This window comes from Nomascus leucogenys, unplaced genomic scaffold, assembly GCF_006542625.1.
Source record: "Nomascus leucogenys isolate Asia unplaced genomic scaffold, Asia_NLE_v1 Super-Scaffold_285, whole genome shotgun sequence".
NCBI classification, from domain to species: domain Eukaryota; kingdom Metazoa; phylum Chordata; class Mammalia; order Primates; family Hylobatidae; genus Nomascus; species Nomascus leucogenys.
The window spans coordinates 1,283,293-1,301,264 of NW_022095770.1; the positions used below are offsets into that span (position 1 = coordinate 1,283,293).

A 17,972-nucleotide genomic window follows, 5' to 3' on the forward strand; every position below is an offset into this window, starting at 1 on the left:
TTTGTATTTTAAGTAGAGATGGGGTTTTACCATATTGGCCAGGCAGGTCTGGAACTCCTGACCTCGTGATCCGCCCACCTCGGCCTCCCAAAGGTCTGGGATTACAGGCGTGAGCCACCGTGCCCGGCCTTTTTTTTTTTTTTAAAGACTGAGCCCAGTCTGGGTGCAGTGGTGCCATCTTGGCTCACTGCAACCTCTGCCTCCCAAGTTAAAGTGATTCTCCTGCCTCAGCCTCCTCAGTATCTGGGATTACAGACACCCACCCCCATGCCTAGCTAATTTTTGTATTTTCAGTAGAGATGGGGTTTCACCATGTTGGCCAGGCTGGTCTTGAACTCCTGACTGCAAGTGATCTACTGGCCTTGGCCTCCCAAAGTGCTGGGATTACAGGTGTGGGTCACTGTGCCATTGCAATTTATTTATTTATTTATTTATTTATTTATTTATTTATTTATTTATTTATTTTACGTTTTTGAGACAGGGTCTTACTCTGTCACCCAGGCTGGTGTGCAGTGGTGCAATCTGAGCTCATGGCAACCTCCACCTCCCAGGTTCAAGAAGTTCTCCTGCCTCAGCCTCCTGAGTAGCTGGGATTACAGGCACCTGCCGCCACACCCAGCTAATTTTTATATTTTTAGTAGAGACGGGGTTTCACCACATTGGCCAGGCTGGTCTCAAACTCCTGACTTCATGTGATCCGCCCATCGTGGCCTCCCAAAGTGTTGAGATGACAGGCATGAGCCACCGCACCCAGCCGGAATTTAAAATAAGAATGATGGTACTATATAGATAATGCTGAGTCCTCTCCAGTTCAGTGTGGGGGTATTTGTATTTAATAAACCTAGGTTCACCATAATAAACATGTTCCTCTGCCCAGCAGTTAAGAAGATCTATAAGCAGTCAAAAACTAGTGAAGAGGTTTTGTTTTGTTTTGTTTTGAGACGGAGTCTCACTCTTTTGCCCAGGCTGGAGTGCAGTGGTGTGATCTCTGCTCACTGCAAGCTCCGCCTCCTGGGTTCACGCCATTCTCCTGCCTTAGCCTCATGAGTAGCTGGGACTACAGGCGCCCGCCACCACGCCCAGCTAATTTTGTGTGTGTGTGTGTTTTTTTTTTTTTTTTTAGTAGAGACAGGGTTTCACTTTGTTAGCCAGGATGATCTCGATCTCCTGACCTCGTGATCCACCCACCTTGGCCTCCCAAAGTGCCGGCATTACAGGCGTGAGCCACTGCGCCCGGCCGTGAAGTTTTAAGTAGGGGCACTGTGGACCAGATTTTGGCTCTAGAAATATATTTGTGATAGAGGTGAGGAGGTGGGGGTTGGAGGGAGTAAGGAGGATGGAGATGGAAGGAAGACACAAAAGGTAGGAAAGGATTGGAGGGCAGAGTCAGGGAGTTAGTGGTAGACTCAGCAGGAGTTGGTTGCTATTCAGATGCGTTGGGGAGAGTGACAGGCAGAGCTGACTCTTGGGGTCATTCACTAAGCCAGGAGCCCAGGAAGACACACAGATGCAAGCAGAGAAACTCACTCTGGGCACAAGGTGGCTGTGGGATCACCTGGTGGGGATCAGTCCTTCTGTGAAGCTTAGGAAGTCAGTCAGGGATGGGGCCACCAGACATGCTGTGGCCTCGAAAAAGTGCACAGAGCCAGTCAGGCAGGAGTTGGATTTTCCGGTTCTGCTGCTTTCGCTGCCATGTGATCGTGGGCAAGTTACTTGAACCACCTACATATGTTTTGTTGAGTATTAATTGGGAATGATACTTACCCAGACAAATCATTACTAGGATTAAGTAATGTAATGTATGCAAAGTACCTAGTACTTTGCACCTAGTAGGTGTTTTTGTTGGTTTGTTGTTGTTATTGAGACAGGATCTTGCTCTGTCACCCAGGCTGGGGTGCAGTGTTGTGATCATAGCTTACTGCAGCCTTGAACTCTTGGGCTCAAGTGATCCTCCCACCTCAGACTCCCAAAGCACTGGGATTATAGGTGTGAGCCACCACGCCCAGCTAATAAACCATAGCTTTTTTTCTAGCCTAGAGTCTACGGAGTAAAAGACATGGAATCAAATACAGTAAATCCTAGATCTTGCTCTTATATTTATTTTTGGTAATATTTAAGTGATACATTTTATCCTTTTTAGTAGCCGCTCCAGCATTATAGGGAGACAGAATACGGGGAACGTCTTGTGTAAGTGCACATGGCATTCTATTTGTTGAGAAAACAGCCCAACGAAGCAAGCTGAAGCAGAGAAAGCTTCCTTTGGGGCAGCAGTTGGAAGGAGAAGGGAACATATCCTAGGCGTGGGATCAGGTAGCATGTTTTGCACGGGATGGGGCAGGTTTGCTCACCTGCAATCTGAAGTGTTGGGAAAGGAGGGGAGTGAGACTCTCCAGGAAAGCTTTGGAGATCTGTTCTCAGTGTCATTAGTTCTCTTCAAACATTTCTAATTTTTCACCTTTTCTTCCCTTCCATGTTACTTGCCCTGCTCTACAGATTTTGATCCAAACAATATCTTCAAGGCATTCTTCGGCGGTCCTGGCGGCTTCAGCTTTGAAGGTAGGTGGGCCTGCTGTTCTTGGGAATTCCCAGATCACGAGCCAACACACTCACTGCCTCTTAGGCAGCTCTTTGGGAGTCAGAGGGGCCCATGAGTGGGGGCAGCTGAATTCTCATCTAGCAGGGCATCTATCCACTTGGCTGTTGCTAAAGATGAAGACAGGAAGGTTCCCAGGCACCCCTTGCCTTGGGACCTTTAGCCACTGCATCTCTGCAGGGTCAGGGAGACATCTCTGACTGCCTAGTACCAAGGCTTCTCTGCAAGAGCAAAGGGTACTATATAGATAATGCTGAGGTCAGAAGCTACCCATGTATAATATAGTCACATGCTCCCTCTTGCACCCAAAAACAGCGCCTGAGCTGTTTGATACCCATAGTTTCTCTCTGTGTTTGAGTTTGAAGCAGCCCTTGAAGACTTTTCCATAATCAGAGCAAAGTGATCTTCCCTAGAATTAATCCATAGCCAACTACCAACCCCTCTTTTCTCTTTCAGCATCTGGTCCAGGGAATTTCTTTTTTCAATTTGGCTAATGAAGGGCAACCACCCAGAACCCAGAAAATGCAGATTCACTCAGTTTAATCTTGAATGTGGAAACAGTTCACCTCCTCCCTTCATCACGTCTCCGTGTACTTAGAGCAGTTTCGTTTTCTCAGTTGGATGCCCTGTGTCTCTGTGAGTGGGGTGGAGCAAAGGGAACCAGTGCCGAAGACTGCGGGCAGGGGAGGGAGGCGGGCGTGGACAGGGAGGCAGCTTGTGAATTTTTGTTTTACTGTTTAACTTTATTAAAAAAGAAGAAAAAAAGAAGAGAATAAAATGTTTTGACCCTTTCTGGCCCTTTGCTCTGGCATCTGCTTTGTCTCCAGAGTCTGTGAGCCAGAGCTGAGCCCGACCTGGACTTGGGGTGCAGCAAGCTGCCGCATGCGGGCTGTGGGCACCGAGCCTGGTGGCGGGTGGGGTACTCTGCCTCTCCCAGACCTGTCCAGCATGTGAGTGCTAGGCAGGCCCTGGCTGTGCCTCTGGGCCCAGCCTAACATCAGTCACGGAGAAGCGAGTTCAGAAAGCATGCTCACTTTACAGTGGGGCCCCAGAAATCACTAGAAGCTGTGTGCGTCCAAAGCTCAGGTGGGTACTGACCTAGACAGGGCAGTTTACTTACAAAGACTCTCACAGTTCCTATTGCAGTGTGGGTTTGAGGGAGATGGTAGACAGAGATAAAATCCTGCCTCCTGACCCCCAGACCCGTTTGAGGTGGGACAGGTGGCTCCAGAGCTCTGGTCTGGCCACTCACTATTTTTCGCAAAAGCCCCTGGCCTTCTCTGCTCCCTTTCTGCATGCAGGAGACACGCTGCTCACGGATGCAGCGGCATGTACCATGCTGTCCTGTCAAGTGTGGTGTTCAAGGTGAGTAGCCTTCCCAGGAGCTCTAGGCAGAGACTTGAAGCTCTAGCTAAAGTTCAGAGATGGCCAGGGAAAGGCCTTGACTAGAAAGGTAACTAACTTAGGATTTCTCTTCATCCGAGCTCCTGCCCCCTTCTTTCAAGTCTTCCCCGGCTGGTGCCTTAGTCATGGTGAAATGATGCCTGAGTCAGGCCTGGGAAGTTTCCCATGTGGCTGACTAGGCCTCTGATGGCCTGGAAGGGACTCAAATGTTAGGTCTTCCCTGGTGCTTGAAGTTGCAGTGACCTGCAGGTGGCCTTCCCTAGAGAACTGGGAGAAACCCATACCAGGAGCTTTGGGTCTTACTGAGCTCTTTCTGATCCAGTGGGCTGGGGACACCTGTGGGCCTGGTGCCCTGGTTAATGGAAGATGAGAGGCTTTTGTGCGCCACGTCCCTCGTACCCAGCCAACCCCCACCTTCTGTATGAGTCTGAGGCCAGCCTCTGCTTTCTGCCTCCTCATGAAAGCCAACACTGTTCAGCTGCCCAACCTCACCACAGCTGTGCCCGGCCAGCAGAGGGGAGACAGGACCGATGGCCCCAAGCTGTGGGACAAAGCCAGTCCTAATATACCCAGCCCTAGGGAAGACTGAGCTGGGCACAGAAGGGTAAGAGAGACTGCACACAGCTAGGATTAACATGATTTATTTCATTATCAGTCTTACAAGTTGCCGAGGTTGGGCAAAGCCAGGATAGTAACTTAAATCCAAAGCACTTTTGTTGAGTGACAACCCAATTAGCAAGGCCCTGTTACTGAACAGAGGGCAGTGGAGGGCACCCCAGGAACCACAGCACACAGACCAGTGTTAGAAACCCCTTCTCAGAAGCAACCGGTGGGACTTGGCCCTTACCAGCCAGGGGTCTACTCCATTGGCTCTTGGTGCCCACCAGCCCCCGTTAGAGGAGGCCCAGAGGCCTCCAGAGGCACCATGGAGGCAAGATGGGCTGGGTAGAGAGCAGGACTGGAACTTCCTCACCAGGGTGCTGCCTCTGGCCCCGATCTCCCCATCCACACAGCGGAGCCACGCCACTGGAAAGGACGGCCAGTCCAGCCCCTTCCTGGAGTGAGGCCCCCAGGCAGCGGGGATGTGGCGGCTGCTTAACTGTTCTGCTTTCTTCCCTAGTTATCAAACTGTTACCTAGTTATGGTGTGAAGGGGAGGGGGCAGGGACTTAGGACCAAAGGTGGGAGGTAAGCTCTTTTTTCTACCCTGGTAAATAGACCCAGCCTTCTTGGGGCTACACTGATTAAGAAATGGGATCACTCAGGAGGATTGCTTGAGCCCAGGAGTTCGAGGCTGCAGTGAGCCATGATCACACCACTACACTCCAGCTTGGGAAATAGCAGGACCCTGTCTCTAAAAACAAAGAAAGAAAAAAGACAAGGAGATGGAATCAAAGCCCAGAGGTCCTCCCCTTCTCAGAGCCACCACTAGTTCTCTGTGACCATGGAAAACTACCCCCTGCCCCACTGCCTTTTGTCTCTGGTCAGTGGGTTTTGAGGGGCTCTGAGGTGTCTCCCCACTCACCCAGCTCTGGGCAGAGCAGCTGGGCTGGGCTGGGCTGGGGCTGAGCAAACCAGAACCTGGAAGTAGGGCTCGGGGTTCTGGCTGTGGCCCCACGCCTGGCTTGGCCCAGCCTCGTTAGCTTTGGTCCAGGTTCCTGAATGGTGCCTCCCTGCCCACCTTGTGTTGGGAGTGTGAGCATTAGAGGGGAAGAGGACGGACAGGAAGGGAGGGTCAGTTATTTTACAAGTTTTTAAAAAGTTATAGGTAGGTTAACTTTGAGTAAAAAAAAAAAAAAAAAAAAAAGTCACAAAACAAGGATCAAGCAGAGGGCACATTTCCCTCTCCTCCCCTTCCCTTCTAGGGGCGTACGTGGTGGTGAGAACACTCATATGATGGTGCAGGACTGCAAGGCGCCCCCCTTCCGGCTGCCTTGCGTGGGCACCGGTTTGCCTTTCCCGTAGTACCCCGTGAAGATGGCCCTGACCTCCATGTTCTTGGCCAGGTTCAGCATCCAGCGCCCATTGCCCAAGGAATAGAGCTTGCCCCGGCTTAGCTCGCCCACCTCCTCGCCTCGGCTGCCCCCCTTCTCCTGCCGCAGAATCTCTAAGAGGTCAAGGCCCGTCTGCACAGCCTCTACGTCAGCTGCGCAGCCGAGGGTGATGTGGGCGCGGCTCCCCCGTGGCAGGTTGTCAGTGGGTGACAGCTTGTCCACATCACTCGGCCACAACTGCAGTTGCTGCTCGCTCAACTCCACCCGGGCCCCAGTCGTCTTGGGTGTCACAAAGAGGGCAGAGATGGTCAGTGTGAAGGCCTTGGAGTAAGATTTCTTTAACACCTGGGGAGAGTGAGAAAGAGGGGCCCAAGCTAGAGATGGTGGGCTCTTGAGGAACAGCTGACCCACGGAGGGTCCCTCCTGGAGGAGAGAAGGGGAAGTCTAAGAGAAGTGAGCACAGCTGAGCAAGGGTTGGGTATAGACCCAGCATCCACTAACAACTGCGGCACGCACCTTCCATGGGCGCTGCAGGCTCAAGTGAGAAACGCGAAGGCGCTCAGACAGGGCCACAAAGGGAGAGCCGGACTTCCCGAGGGAGCCCAGCTCCCTGCACACTCGCTTCCGGCCTCAGCAGGCTGGCTGACCTCTTGGTGCCTTGGCTTCGTCACCCGTAAAACAGGGAGAACCAGAGCCTACCTCAGAGTTAATGTGGTTATGGGAGTATCTAGGTAAAGAGCCCACAAGGGTGGCCGCGCACTCAACAGCTGCTACTGTTGGCACCACTCAGCTTCCCCTGGGACCCAGGCAGCGCCCTGGAGGGCAGGGTGAGGTCAGACTGAGGTCAGACTTGCCCTTGATGGAAACCTGCTCTTACACCTTGGTTCCCATCTGATGATATGTCTGCTTCTATCTGATTCTTTGAGACTGCCCATCCCATCTCAGCATAAATGCTTTTCTATTTTTGCTCACAATCCCTTGTCCCAACAGTGTCTGGCATGAAATGGATAGTTAATAAATGCTAAATGAAGGCATGGTTAGGGATGGTAGCTCAGGTGTTACATATTCATTCCACTATGCTAGGGTGCTGGAACCACAGGGGTCAACGAAACTTAAAAACTCGCCCTCAGGGGAGCTTCCATTTGGGAGGCACTCTAGTGAACAAACAAATGATTGTGCTAACCTAGGCAGAGAAGTGGGAGAGTGGGCTTGGGGGTGGACACTTGGAGGTTGGAGACTGTGTGGATCTGGGCGACAATGCCTGGCATTCAAGGATCACTGTCAGTGGCTGTGGGTGTAAGGTGCCAGCTGTGTGGTGCAGAAAGGTCTCGTACCCGTTAGCCAATAAGCTTCACTATCGTATGAAACTCCCTCACTCTGGGGCCAGACCAGACCTCAGACCTGGGGACAGGGACGGGGACCTCAGTGCACCAGGCTCCCTGGGGGTGAGGAACTCCTAGTCTTTTGACGGTAAAACAGGCTCAGAGAGGCCAGAGCAGGAGCCCACTGTGGACCAGGACCATTCTCCATGAATCTGCAGAAGGCAAAGGTGCTTGGGGGCAGGCGAATGCACAGGCTGGCGGTACTGCCGGGGCAGGCTCCTTAGAACCTGCGGCTGAGGTCTGTGCAACTACGCCTGGGGACAGGGGAGCTAGGAGGAGGAGATGCCATTTTTCTTGAGCTGCCATCCGGTTTTTGGTCCCTGCCTGGTACCGGTACCTATCTCCAGAAGATGCTGCAGCCCCTTCTCCCCCAACCTCCCATCTCCCCCATGTGTCCCTGGGGAAGACTCACATCTTGTTGAGCATACTCTTCTGCCCCGGGAGCCTTCCCGTAGTCACAAAACTTGGTTGTGCAATGCAGCACGCCTGGGGGTCTCTTTCCAAAGTAGGTGACCAAGTCCATCTTCTCCCTGGGCTCATCCCCAGGGACAACTGCCAGGAGAAAAAGGGTGCAGTCAGGGCAGGGGAGCAGGGGCATACCAACACCCGCCACCGGGACCACAGAGGCCCAGCGCAGAACACTCAGACACTAAGCATCACCTCTCCAGCAACCCACTACAGCTCATTCATTGGTTAGTTGGTCAAACTAATGGCAACTTTAGAGCAATAAACAGTTAAAATTCTCAGGCCAGGTGCGGTGATTCACACCTGTAATCCCAGCACTTTGGGAGGCCGAGGTAGGTGGATCACAAGGTCAGAATTCAAGACCAGCCTGGCCAAGATGGTGAAACCCCACCTCTACTAAAAATACAAAGAAATTAGCCTGGCATGGTGGCAGGCGCCTGTAATCCCAGCTACTTGGGAGGCTGAGGTAGAGAATTGCTTGAACCCAGGAGGCAGAGGATACAGCAAGCTGAGATCGCGCCACTGCACTCCAGCCTAGGCAACAGAGCGAGACTCCGTCTCAAAAAAAAAAAAAAATTAAAATTCTCTGGCTTTACATTGTATAGATTTTTCCATCTCTTCCCCAAACTCTAAGGCATTTGTAACAGAGGCAGGCAGTACAGGCCAAGGGACTCTAAGATTTACTAGAACCATGTCTCAAAGGGGAAGCAAGTCATGGGAAGTGGGGTGGAAAGAAAACAGAGGGCTGGGAACAATGTGGTACGGTGGAAACAGCCAGAACACAGTGAATACCTCAGCTCTGCCGCGTACCAGCCATCGGCCTGGGGCAAGTGACCGACCCTATCTATCAATCCAGCACAACAGTTAGGGTGACCATACCCCAGTGTTCCCAGGACCACCAGGGAACTATCAGTAGTGCCCCATTTCACTCAGGGGCCCATCTGGACAAGCAGTCACAACGTCACTATCAGTTTAATACACATCTTGCAGGCCGGTTTGGGGGATGAGAGCCTATGGGGGGCCTCCTGGTAAAGGAAGGGTCTTGGGCTATAATGGGGTGACATTATGGGGCTGGAAGACACAAAGAGGAGTGGAGTATCTGTGATTCTGATTTCCAGACTCCACACCTGTGGCTGTCTTTGGAGTCACTCGCTTTTTCCTGTTACATTCTGAATTGAGTCCCCGTGAGGATGTCTCGCCCTCCACAGGGGAGGAAGGCCTCTCCTGAGAGCAGCCTTGCTGGCCCATTACATTTCTCCTGCTGTAACCCTGGGCAGAAAAAGATTCCAGTTTTCCTTTACAAATAAAACAGGCTGGGCATGGTGGCTCGCGCCTGTAATCCCGGCAACTTGGGAGGCCGAGGCGGGTGGATCACTTGAGGTCAGGCATTTGAGACCAGCCTGGCCAACATGGTGAAACCCTGTCTCTACTAAAAATTTATAAATTAGCCAGGCATGGTGGCGGGTGACTGTAATCCCAGCTACTTGGGTGGCTGAGGCAGGAGAATTGCTTGAACCCGGGAGATGGAGGTTGCAGTGAGCCGAATTGCCCCACTGCACTCCAGCCTGGGCAACAGAGCAAGACTCCGTCTCAAAAAAAAAAAAAAAAAAAAAAAAAAAAAAGATCTGGCAATCATCCTGTCAAGCTTGATTCCTCCCATCTTGGGCCAAGGGCCCCTCCTTTCTTTTGTGATACCGACCAGCCTGGTCAAGATGGTGAAACCCTGTCTCTACTAAAAATACAAAAAAAAAAAAAATTAGCCGGGCATGGTAGCAGGCGCCTGTATTCCCAGCTACTTGGGAAGCTGAGGCAGAGAATTCCTTGAACCCAGGAGGCAGAGGTTGCAGTGAGCCGAGATCATGCCACTGCACTCCAGCCTGGGCGACAGAGCAAGACTCCGTCTCATAAATAAATATTAAAAGCAACTTTGAGCCGTAGTCCAGGGCAGAGCCACCAGCTCACAGGTGCAGGGCTTGCTCCTGGCCAGTGTCACTGCAAGCACCACAGTTCACTGCAGGGTTCAAGTTTAGGAGCTGAAAAAAAAGCTCTCTGAGAATCCATACAGGCACAAATTCCCTGCCTCTGTGCAATATACACAATGTCAACAAACCGAAGTGGGGCTATTTCAGGTATGAAGATCATCTAAAATTGGGGGCGGCTGGGTGCAGTGGCTCACACCTGTAATCCCAGCACTTTGGGAGGCCGAGGCAAGTGGATCACCTGAGGTCAGGAATTGGAGACCAGACTGGCCAACATTGTGAAACCCCGTCTCTACTAAAAATACAAAAATTAGCTGGACATGATGGCGCACACCTGTAGTCCTAGCTACTCGGGAGGCTGAGGCAGGAGAATTGCTTGAACCTGGGAGGCAGAGGTTGCAGTGAGCTGGGATAGCAGCACTGCACTCCAGCCTGGGCAACAGAGGGAGACTCCTGTCAAAATAAATACATAAATTAAATTGGGGGCAACCAGAAATGGCCTAAAGGCATATAGATGGATTAGTGGGTGACACTTCTCCAACAGGTCACTCCAGGAGAGCCACCAGGACCCTTCTTTATCCCAAACCTATCATGGGAGCAAAAAGCCCATGCCAAGAGAGAACCCTGCTAGAGTGTCCAGAGTCCAAGGTTCCAGCCCGTAAACCCCACATCCCTCCTGGGTCCGTGTTTTTCCATCTGAAAACGGGTTTTGGCCTAAGTGTGAGACTCGTGCCTTCTGGAGCTGTAAGATGCCACAAACCCATGAGTAAATCGAGTAGCCCGAGGCCTGAGAACCATCCCCAGTGAAGTCACAATAGTCCTAGTTTTAATTTTTTTGCAGCTTACAATTTCATGTCATTATTATTATTATTTTTTGGAACATGATTCTGCTGCTAAAAATGCGTTGGAAAACACTGGGCTTGATTCCCCCTCTAAGGTTACATTAGAAGAGGACATATTTCCTGTTACTACAGTAATTTGTTTTTCCCACCTCCAAGACAGGGGACAGTGGTCTACATTCAGGCTGGGAAAAGGGTGTCAGAGAGAAGAGGGCTAGAAGGAAAGGTGTGGTGGGAGGAAAGGCGCTCTGGGAAGCCCCCGTGTTCCCAGTGTGCTGCCAACTCCCCAAGGCTACCACTGGGATGCACCGCTTGCCCCTGCCCCCGCTGAGGTGAGCCTCTCTCTGCCTCCTGCTGCTTCGTGCCCCATCCTTTGAGTACAATGATGGTCCTATGCCTGCAGCACCCTGTGCCCAGCAAGGTGGGCTTATGAATAAGGCCCCACCCTGCCACCTACATTGTCGCAGCTCCTTCTTGAAGGCCTTGTGGTTCCCCAGCTCTTCCAGGAAGACCTGGCCAGCTTTGCGGAGGGTCTCAGAGCTCTTCTTGGTCAGGAACCAGCCGAAGTAGAGCGGCAGGAAGTCCTTCTCCAGCCCAGGCTTCAGCTTCTTCAGGTCATCAGCCGACAGCTGCCACTGGTTCTTCTCCTTGAGCTGGGCACAGTCCAGCCGCCACGCCGTCTTGGGCTCCACCAGCACCACCTGGTACTGGTACTGGTCAGCCATTTCAAAGAGCTGCTCCAGCCGTTCCCGTTCGTGGTTGGTGTCATCAAGCACAAGAATTCTGATGTCCCGGCGGCGGCAGTAGGCAGCCAGGTCCTCATCGAGCCGCTTGTACTCCTCGGAGAAGGCTCCTCGAGCGCCAGGGGTGATCTTGTAAGCGTCAGCTGACACCATCTTGGTGCCATCACGGTACTTGTCCACGATGACCCGTGCCAGCGTGGACTTGCCGCTTCCTGGCAGGCCGCGCAGGATGAAGAGCGTCTTGCACTCTTGCAGCGTGGCCACTGTGTCCTCATCCTGAAGGAAGGGAAACTGCAGCTCCGGCTTGTCCTTGGCCCCTGAGGATGACATCTTGCGGAAGAAGATCTTGGGCAGGAATGTGTGGCTTTTTCGGGAGAAGCCTCTGTTCTGTGTAAGGAGGGGAAGAGATGTCAGCCCAGGTCATTCGCGGGCTCCTCGCCAGCCTTACCCCTAGTCCCTAGACTGGTTGTGGGTGCCTTCCGTGCTGGACCTTCTGTCCCTTTCGGTCCGGGAGCACCTTCCCGCTTCTGGTCGTGGAGGAGGAAGAGGGAAGCTTGTCTGAAGCTCTCCTAAGCGTGCGCTTTCCCCATTGCTGCCACCTCGGAAAGGGAAACGTGCTGGAGGCATGCAGGGCGTGCCAGGAGCCTGCGGTTCTGGGACTGGCCTCACTCTTATATGCTTGGCACCTACTAAGGACGTCCTCTTTGGAGGTGGGGGTCTCTGAGTCTGGGCCAAGCCACAGCTGCCACGGCTGAGTGCAGAGAGAAGGGTGGGGAGTGCAGAAGGGTTACCCCAAGACTGCCTCCCTTCCCCCAACAATGGCCGCAACAGATAATACTCTCTTGTCTGGCATGCGGGGACAATGGTCCCACAGAAGGGCTGGTGGGGGGCAGGGCAGGAGAGCACTGGACAAAGGCCCTCTTTCACCGAGCCTGCCACCTCCTCCTCTACCCTCTCCCGGCCCCCACAAAGTCGTGGTCTTTGTGCCTGTCCAGAACAGGGCAGCACAGGGCACCTGCAATTAGGATCCAGCTCTACCCGCCGCTGTGCTGTGTGTCAGAAGCGCCTCCTGTGTGTCAGGAGCCACTTGTTTTCCTATCTTCTAGAAGCCACAAGTGACGGCAGCTTTTACCGTAAAGGGTCCCCTCCTCTGAACTGGCTCCACCTCCCGCGCGCACCCGGGCGCGGGGCAGCGGTTCCGCGTGATGAGACTGGGCCCGGGGAGGGGGCGCCGAAACGGCTGCCCCAGCGCGGGCCTGCGTGGGGTCGGGAGCAGCTGCCGGGCTCCCGGCCCAGGCCCACCCTCCAGCTGGGGCTCCCAGGGGCGCAGCAGCTTCTGCGGTCCCGAGTCCCCTCCTGAGAAACGCCACCGTTTCCCTCTCCAGCGGCCTCTCCGGCACCCCGAAACCCCTCCGCTTCTCCCAGACCTCAGGGCTGCCCTGAGTACCAAGAAAACTGGAAGTCGAACCCGGAGCCCCGGGTCCTCGTTTGCAAGACGCTTCCTCCCTAGGGGCCCCGACACTCGTTTCCCGCCCCGGTGCTACCCCGTGCCCGGCCCCGCCCGGCCTCTCACCATGATGAGGAGGGGCGCCGCCGTCGCCGCCTCTGCCGGCACCAGCGCTCCGGGGCCGCCCGCCTGCGCGGAGGGACACGGGAGTCCAGCGGTGGCACGACCCGAGCCCTACCGCTTTACATAGCCCGGGGGCGGAGCGGGCACCCGGGCGGGCTGGGGGCGGGCCGTCCCCTCTGCGCGCAGGCGCCGCGAACCAAAACCCGAAACTCTCGCCGAGCGCGGGAACCCCGGCCCGGCCCCGCCCCCTGCGCGCGCCCGCTCCCCACGCGCACTCACCCACTGCGCCTGCGAGCTGAGCGGCCGCTAGCTTCTTCTGCGTGTTGAGGGGTAACTCAGTCACCCTCCCCAGTCCCGTGGATTAGCAGGAAGTGAGTGAGGCAGGGTCGTGCAAAGTCGGATCTTGTCTTTAATTTTTGATATTTTATTCATCATGGACTTTTGCATTAATTAAAAACTTTTTTTTTTTTTTTTACCACATTGGATTAAAATATTATCATGCAATTTGCTGGCATTCCGGTAAACTTTGCATCTGAAATGCCTCAGTGGCCTCATTCGTCCAGGCCCTGTGCCAGCCGAAAGTCAGTCTCAGCCCCGACCTTTCCTTCTAGGAGCTGTGGAGACAGACCAGGATGGCAATGGCCAAAGGGACAGATGAGTAACGGAGTGAAATCCTAACATCCTCTGAGGCCACATGCTCAGCTGCCACCTCCTCTGTGAAACCACTGAGATCTCCATTGGATTTTTGAGTTTCCTGTACCAAGGGCTGTGCTAAGCACTCAGTCCTCGCAGCAACCCGAGGCAGGTATCCCATTGTTCAGAGGAGAAGCCAGCCTGGAGAGCCTGATTTACCTGATTGTGCCACCCAGAGGTGTCAGAGGCGGAGTCTGTCTGCCCTCCTCACTCCCAGGCCACTCCCCTATCTTTGGCCTCACTCCCATTCGTTTGGTTCTGGCTTGCGGCATTCTCCTACCTGTGATAGCTGGGGCCGCCCCACCATTGTTCCATCCATAAAGCCTCCCCGGTGTCCTGCGCACCAGGGACTGACTGAGTCCTCGGTGTGTGGGAAGCACCTCTCCTCCTCCCTGTGACTTCTTGTTCCCTGAAGCGCCCGTATCTTCACCCTCCTGAAACCCTTTCTTCTTGGCACCTTTCTCATTTCTTCCACGAGGCTCTTCCAAGAATGGGCAGGGGTGAGGAGGCAAAGTGACAGACTCAGGGTTTGCAAGAGTAAAAGACACCTATTTAATGGCAAAATAGTGATGGAAAGCAGCAGAAGTAAAACCCTCATTTTTCCTATAACAGATAAATCGCTTGAAAATCCAGTTTAATAAGATCCCATGATCCCTCTGAACACCAGCTTCCTGATCCTCATCTCTACTTCATTCATACTCCTTTTCCATCTCATTTCCTGTTTTTTTCATTTCTCCTATTTCTCCAAATTGTGTTTTTCCCAGTTCTTCTGGCTCTCTTCTGCCCACTTCTGAAAGTTTCTTTAGTTCTTCTGGTTCCTGTCTGCTGAATTCTCTTGAGAGTCTTTGGTCTAATTCTCCCGAAGGCCTCCTATAAATTTCTCTTGACTCTCTTCTGCCAGCTTCTAGTAGCTTCCCGCTTGTTTCTCCTGATCTTGTGCCTAATTCTCCTGACAGGCCCTTGGCAACTGCTCCCAAATCGCTTCTAGCTTTTCCTGCTTCCACACTCTGCTTTCCACTTGCTATGCTCTGCAGAGCTTCCCCAAAAGCCTCATCGTCCTCATCTGTCTCTTTCTCATCCTCAATATGGTCCCACTGCTTCACCACCTTCTCAGGCTCATCTCTCACTCTCCTCATGTCCTTCTCTGTTGTTATTATTCTATCTTCATACAGTGAAGCTTCTGAAAAATAAGAGAAAAGCGGGAAGAAAGATAAAAGTTTGTTCATGTCAGGCTGGGTGTGGTGGCTCACGCCTGTAATCTCAGCACTTGGGGAGGCTGAGGCAGGCAGATCCCTTGAGGCCAGGAGTTCCAGACCAGCCTGGGCGACACAGTGAGACCCTGTCTGTACTAAAAATACAAAAATTAGCCAGGCATGGTGGTTGGCGCCTGTAGTCCCAGCTACCCGGAGGCTGAGGCAGAAGAATCGCTTGAGCCCAGGAGGTTGGGGCTGCGATGAGCCAAAATCGAGCCACTGCACTCCAGCCTGGGTGACAGAGCAAGACCCGTCTCCAAAAAAGAAAGAAAAAAAAAAGAAAGAAAGAAACTGTTCATCTCTGTGGAGGCCTGTGCTTTTGAGAGGCAGATGAGAGAAAGGCCCTGAGAATGACTGTTTTTGCCAGCTCTTTAAATTGGTGTTGACAGCACACCTTTCCAAAAGTAGAGAAAGGGAACCATCATTGACTGAGCCCAGCTCCATCCTGCGCATCACGTGAGGGCTGTATAGCTTATCCCATCCAGACATCGTGAAAATGCGCACTGCTGTTGATTTGAGTTTGCAGTCAAGGGACCTGAGACCGATAGAAAAGAAATCACACGGCCGGGCGGCATGGCTCACGCCTGTCATCCCAGCACTTTGGGAGGCCAAGGCAGGTGGATCACCTGAGGTCAGGAGTTTGAGACCAGCCTGGCCAACAAGGTGAAACCCCGTCTCTACTAAAAATACAAAAATAAGCTGGGCATGGTGGCAGGCGCCTGTAATCCCAGCTACTCGGGAGGCTGAGGCAGGAGAATCACTTGAACCCAGGAGGCGGAGGTTGCAGTGAGCCAAGATTGTGCCATTGTACTCCAGCCTGGGCAACAAGAGCAAAACTGCATCTCAAAAAAAAAAAAAAATTAGCTGGGAGTGGTGGCACAAGCCTGTAATCCCAGCTACTCAGGAGGCTGAGGCAGGAGAATCACTTGAACCCAGGAGGCAGAGGTTGTAGTGAGCCGAGATCACGCCACTGCACTCCAGACTGGGTAACAGAGGGAGACTCCATTTCAAAAAAAAAAAAAAAAAAAAGGCACAGTGGCTCACGCCTGTAATCCCAGCACTTTGGGAGGCTGAGATGGAGGTTGCAGTGAGCTGAGATTGCACCACTGCACTCCAGCCTGGATGACAGAACAAGACTCCGTTTCAAAAAAAAAAAAAAAAGAAAGAAAGAAAAGAAATCACACAATGGTCACACTGCAAGTGTTGCAAGTGAGACAGAATTTGAACCCAGGACAGTCTGACCCCAGAGCACCTTCTCTTTTCCCTACAAGAAATAGCATAGGTGCTGGAAAACGACAGAAGGGTTTTCTCCAGCATCTTCATTCTGACACTTTCTCTTTGTCCCTGGGAAGCACATTCATTATTTGTTGGGAGGTTTCCTATGAAAATATAGGAAAAACATAAGGAAAAAGATAGGTTTCCTATAAAGATATACGCTGCTAACAAAAAGTTCAGCTGAAGAGTTATTTTACAAGCAAAGGGATCCTTGCTCCTAAATGTTTTTTTTTTTTTTTTAATCAGTTATGGAGAAAAGTTACATCCCCTTCTGCATCTCCCTTACATTCTCCTCCTGGAAACCACTAGTTACTGAGGTATCTGCAGAGGGTCTCGGGTCTCAGGGGTCACAGCCCTTTGGAGGTGAAAAGCAGATGCAATGCTGCCACCTGCTGTTCTGAGAGGGACGGGCCCGGCAGTTCTCCAGGCACAAGGACGCAGGCCAGGGTAGGGAGACTGGGGTGTTGGCTGCTTCCCCACAGAGTCTCTCTCCACAGCTGTTGCTCCTGTGGCTTCTCAGAGCAGCTCAAAGGGCATGTGGGGGCGGAGACAGAGCCCCTCTGAGGGGGTCCAGCCACCACAGAGCAGGTGCTGGATAATAAAGGGCTGTCATCTGGCTACTCAGGTGCCCAGAAACCTCCTGCTGCCCTGCCTGGACCAGAAAGGATTTCAGCCTTGCAACCTGGAGGGCTGCAGCCAAGAATCTGCATTGGGCTGTGTCCTCCCGGACCTCCAGCCCCAGCTCTGTTCACTGCAGTCTGGCTGGAGTGAGAGCTCCACAGACTGGGGCAGGAAAAGGCTGTCTGTGTTACTAGAAACAGTGTGGCACGGGCCGACGCATGGGTTCTAGAGCAGACTGCCCAAGACTGAAAACCACTGTAGCCTCTAACCCCTCTGCCTCCATGTCCTCCATAAAGTCAAGCTAATAATACTTCCTTCATAGTGTTCCTGAACAGATACAGGTAGGATGAGTCTGTGCACACAAAGTCTTTGAAAGAATGCCTGGCCTGTGGGAAGCATGAATGGGGGTCAGCTACTACGCTTAACACCCCTGCTCCTCTAGGCCCCTCTCCAGTGGGGTAGGGCTGCTCAGCCATCTTCTGCTTCTCCTTCCCTCACTCCCTCCCTGCAGGAAAGGAGAGCCCAAAGGCAGGGGGCCAAAGGCCTCTTTACTCCCTGGAGACCTTGTGAGAAAGAATGTGGTAAGGCACAACTGTCAGGCAGCCTCTGCACGTCATGCCCCTCTGCACCTGCCCATCACACTGCTGGCCCGAGAGCAGTGCCGTAGGTGGGGAGAGTGGGGCCCCGAGTCACCCTGCCCTAGCTACATGACTCTGGCAGAGCACTCACCTCACTCAGCCTCCCTTTCCCCCCACAGCACCTACACCTCCTAGCGGGGTAAAGACCCAACAAGATCACTCCTGTCTGGTGCTTAACCCAGTGCCTGGCACGCAGTAAGAGCCCCCAAAGTGTAGCTACTGTTATTCTGTCTCTGTGCCTTTGGCCCTGCTGTTCCCTGCTGGAAAATGCCTTTCTTCTCCCACTTCTCTCCTGGAAAACTCCTGGGCATCTTTTGGAGTTGGAGGTAGATGATTCTTCCTTGTCGAAGCCTCCTCTGCCTCCCCAGAGGAGCCCACGCCCCGTTGCATGCACCCTCATGGCAGCACACCTCCACCTCGGTGTAGCACCTGCAAGCAGGATCCCAGCAGCTGACAACTCCACTGGTCAGCCTTGCCCAAAGGGCCATGGGCTCCTCCAGGGCAGGGATGGGCCTCTGTCTCCC

General features: G+C 53.0%; 3 protein-coding genes across 7 annotated transcripts in view; 1 reads left to right on the top strand and 2 right to left on the bottom strand.

Annotated features, from left to right (window-relative positions):
• The window catches only part of DNAJC7 (DnaJ heat shock protein family (Hsp40) member C7), a 42,581-nt gene extending 36,781 nt beyond the window's left edge, over positions 1-5,800 (top strand). For 3 of the 4 annotated variants that reach the window (XM_030808133.1, XM_030808136.1, XM_030808137.1), the window contains one exon: positions 2,494-5,800. In XM_030808133.1, the coding sequence (XP_030663993.1) occupies positions 2,494-2,651 (158 nt within the window). In that variant the 3' untranslated portion in view covers positions 2,652-5,800. The remainder of the gene's footprint in view (positions 1-2,493) is intronic. The other variant, XM_030808135.1, reaches the window with a different exon arrangement.
• Positions 4,623-13,170, bottom strand: CNP (2',3'-cyclic nucleotide 3' phosphodiesterase). Its single transcript, XM_003279450.4, has 4 exons — positions 12,972-13,170; positions 11,113-11,785; positions 7,785-7,924; positions 4,623-6,335 (listed from the first exon to the last, which is right to left on the bottom strand). The coding sequence occupies exons 1-4, from the start codon at positions 12,972-12,974 to the stop codon at positions 5,886-5,888; spliced, it is 1,266 nt and encodes a 421-aa protein (XP_003279498.1). The 5' UTR covers positions 12,975-13,170; the 3' UTR covers positions 4,623-5,885.
• Positions 13,171-14,189: 1,019 nt separating this feature from the next.
• TTC25 (tetratricopeptide repeat domain 25) overlaps positions 14,190-17,972 on the bottom strand; it is a 35,261-nt gene continuing 31,478 nt past the window's right edge. For both annotated transcript variants that reach the window (XM_030808177.1, XM_030808176.1), the window contains one exon: positions 14,190-14,841. In XM_030808177.1, the coding sequence (XP_030664037.1) occupies positions 14,826-14,841 (16 nt within the window). In that variant the 3' untranslated portion in view covers positions 14,190-14,825. The remainder of the gene's footprint in view (positions 14,842-17,972) is intronic.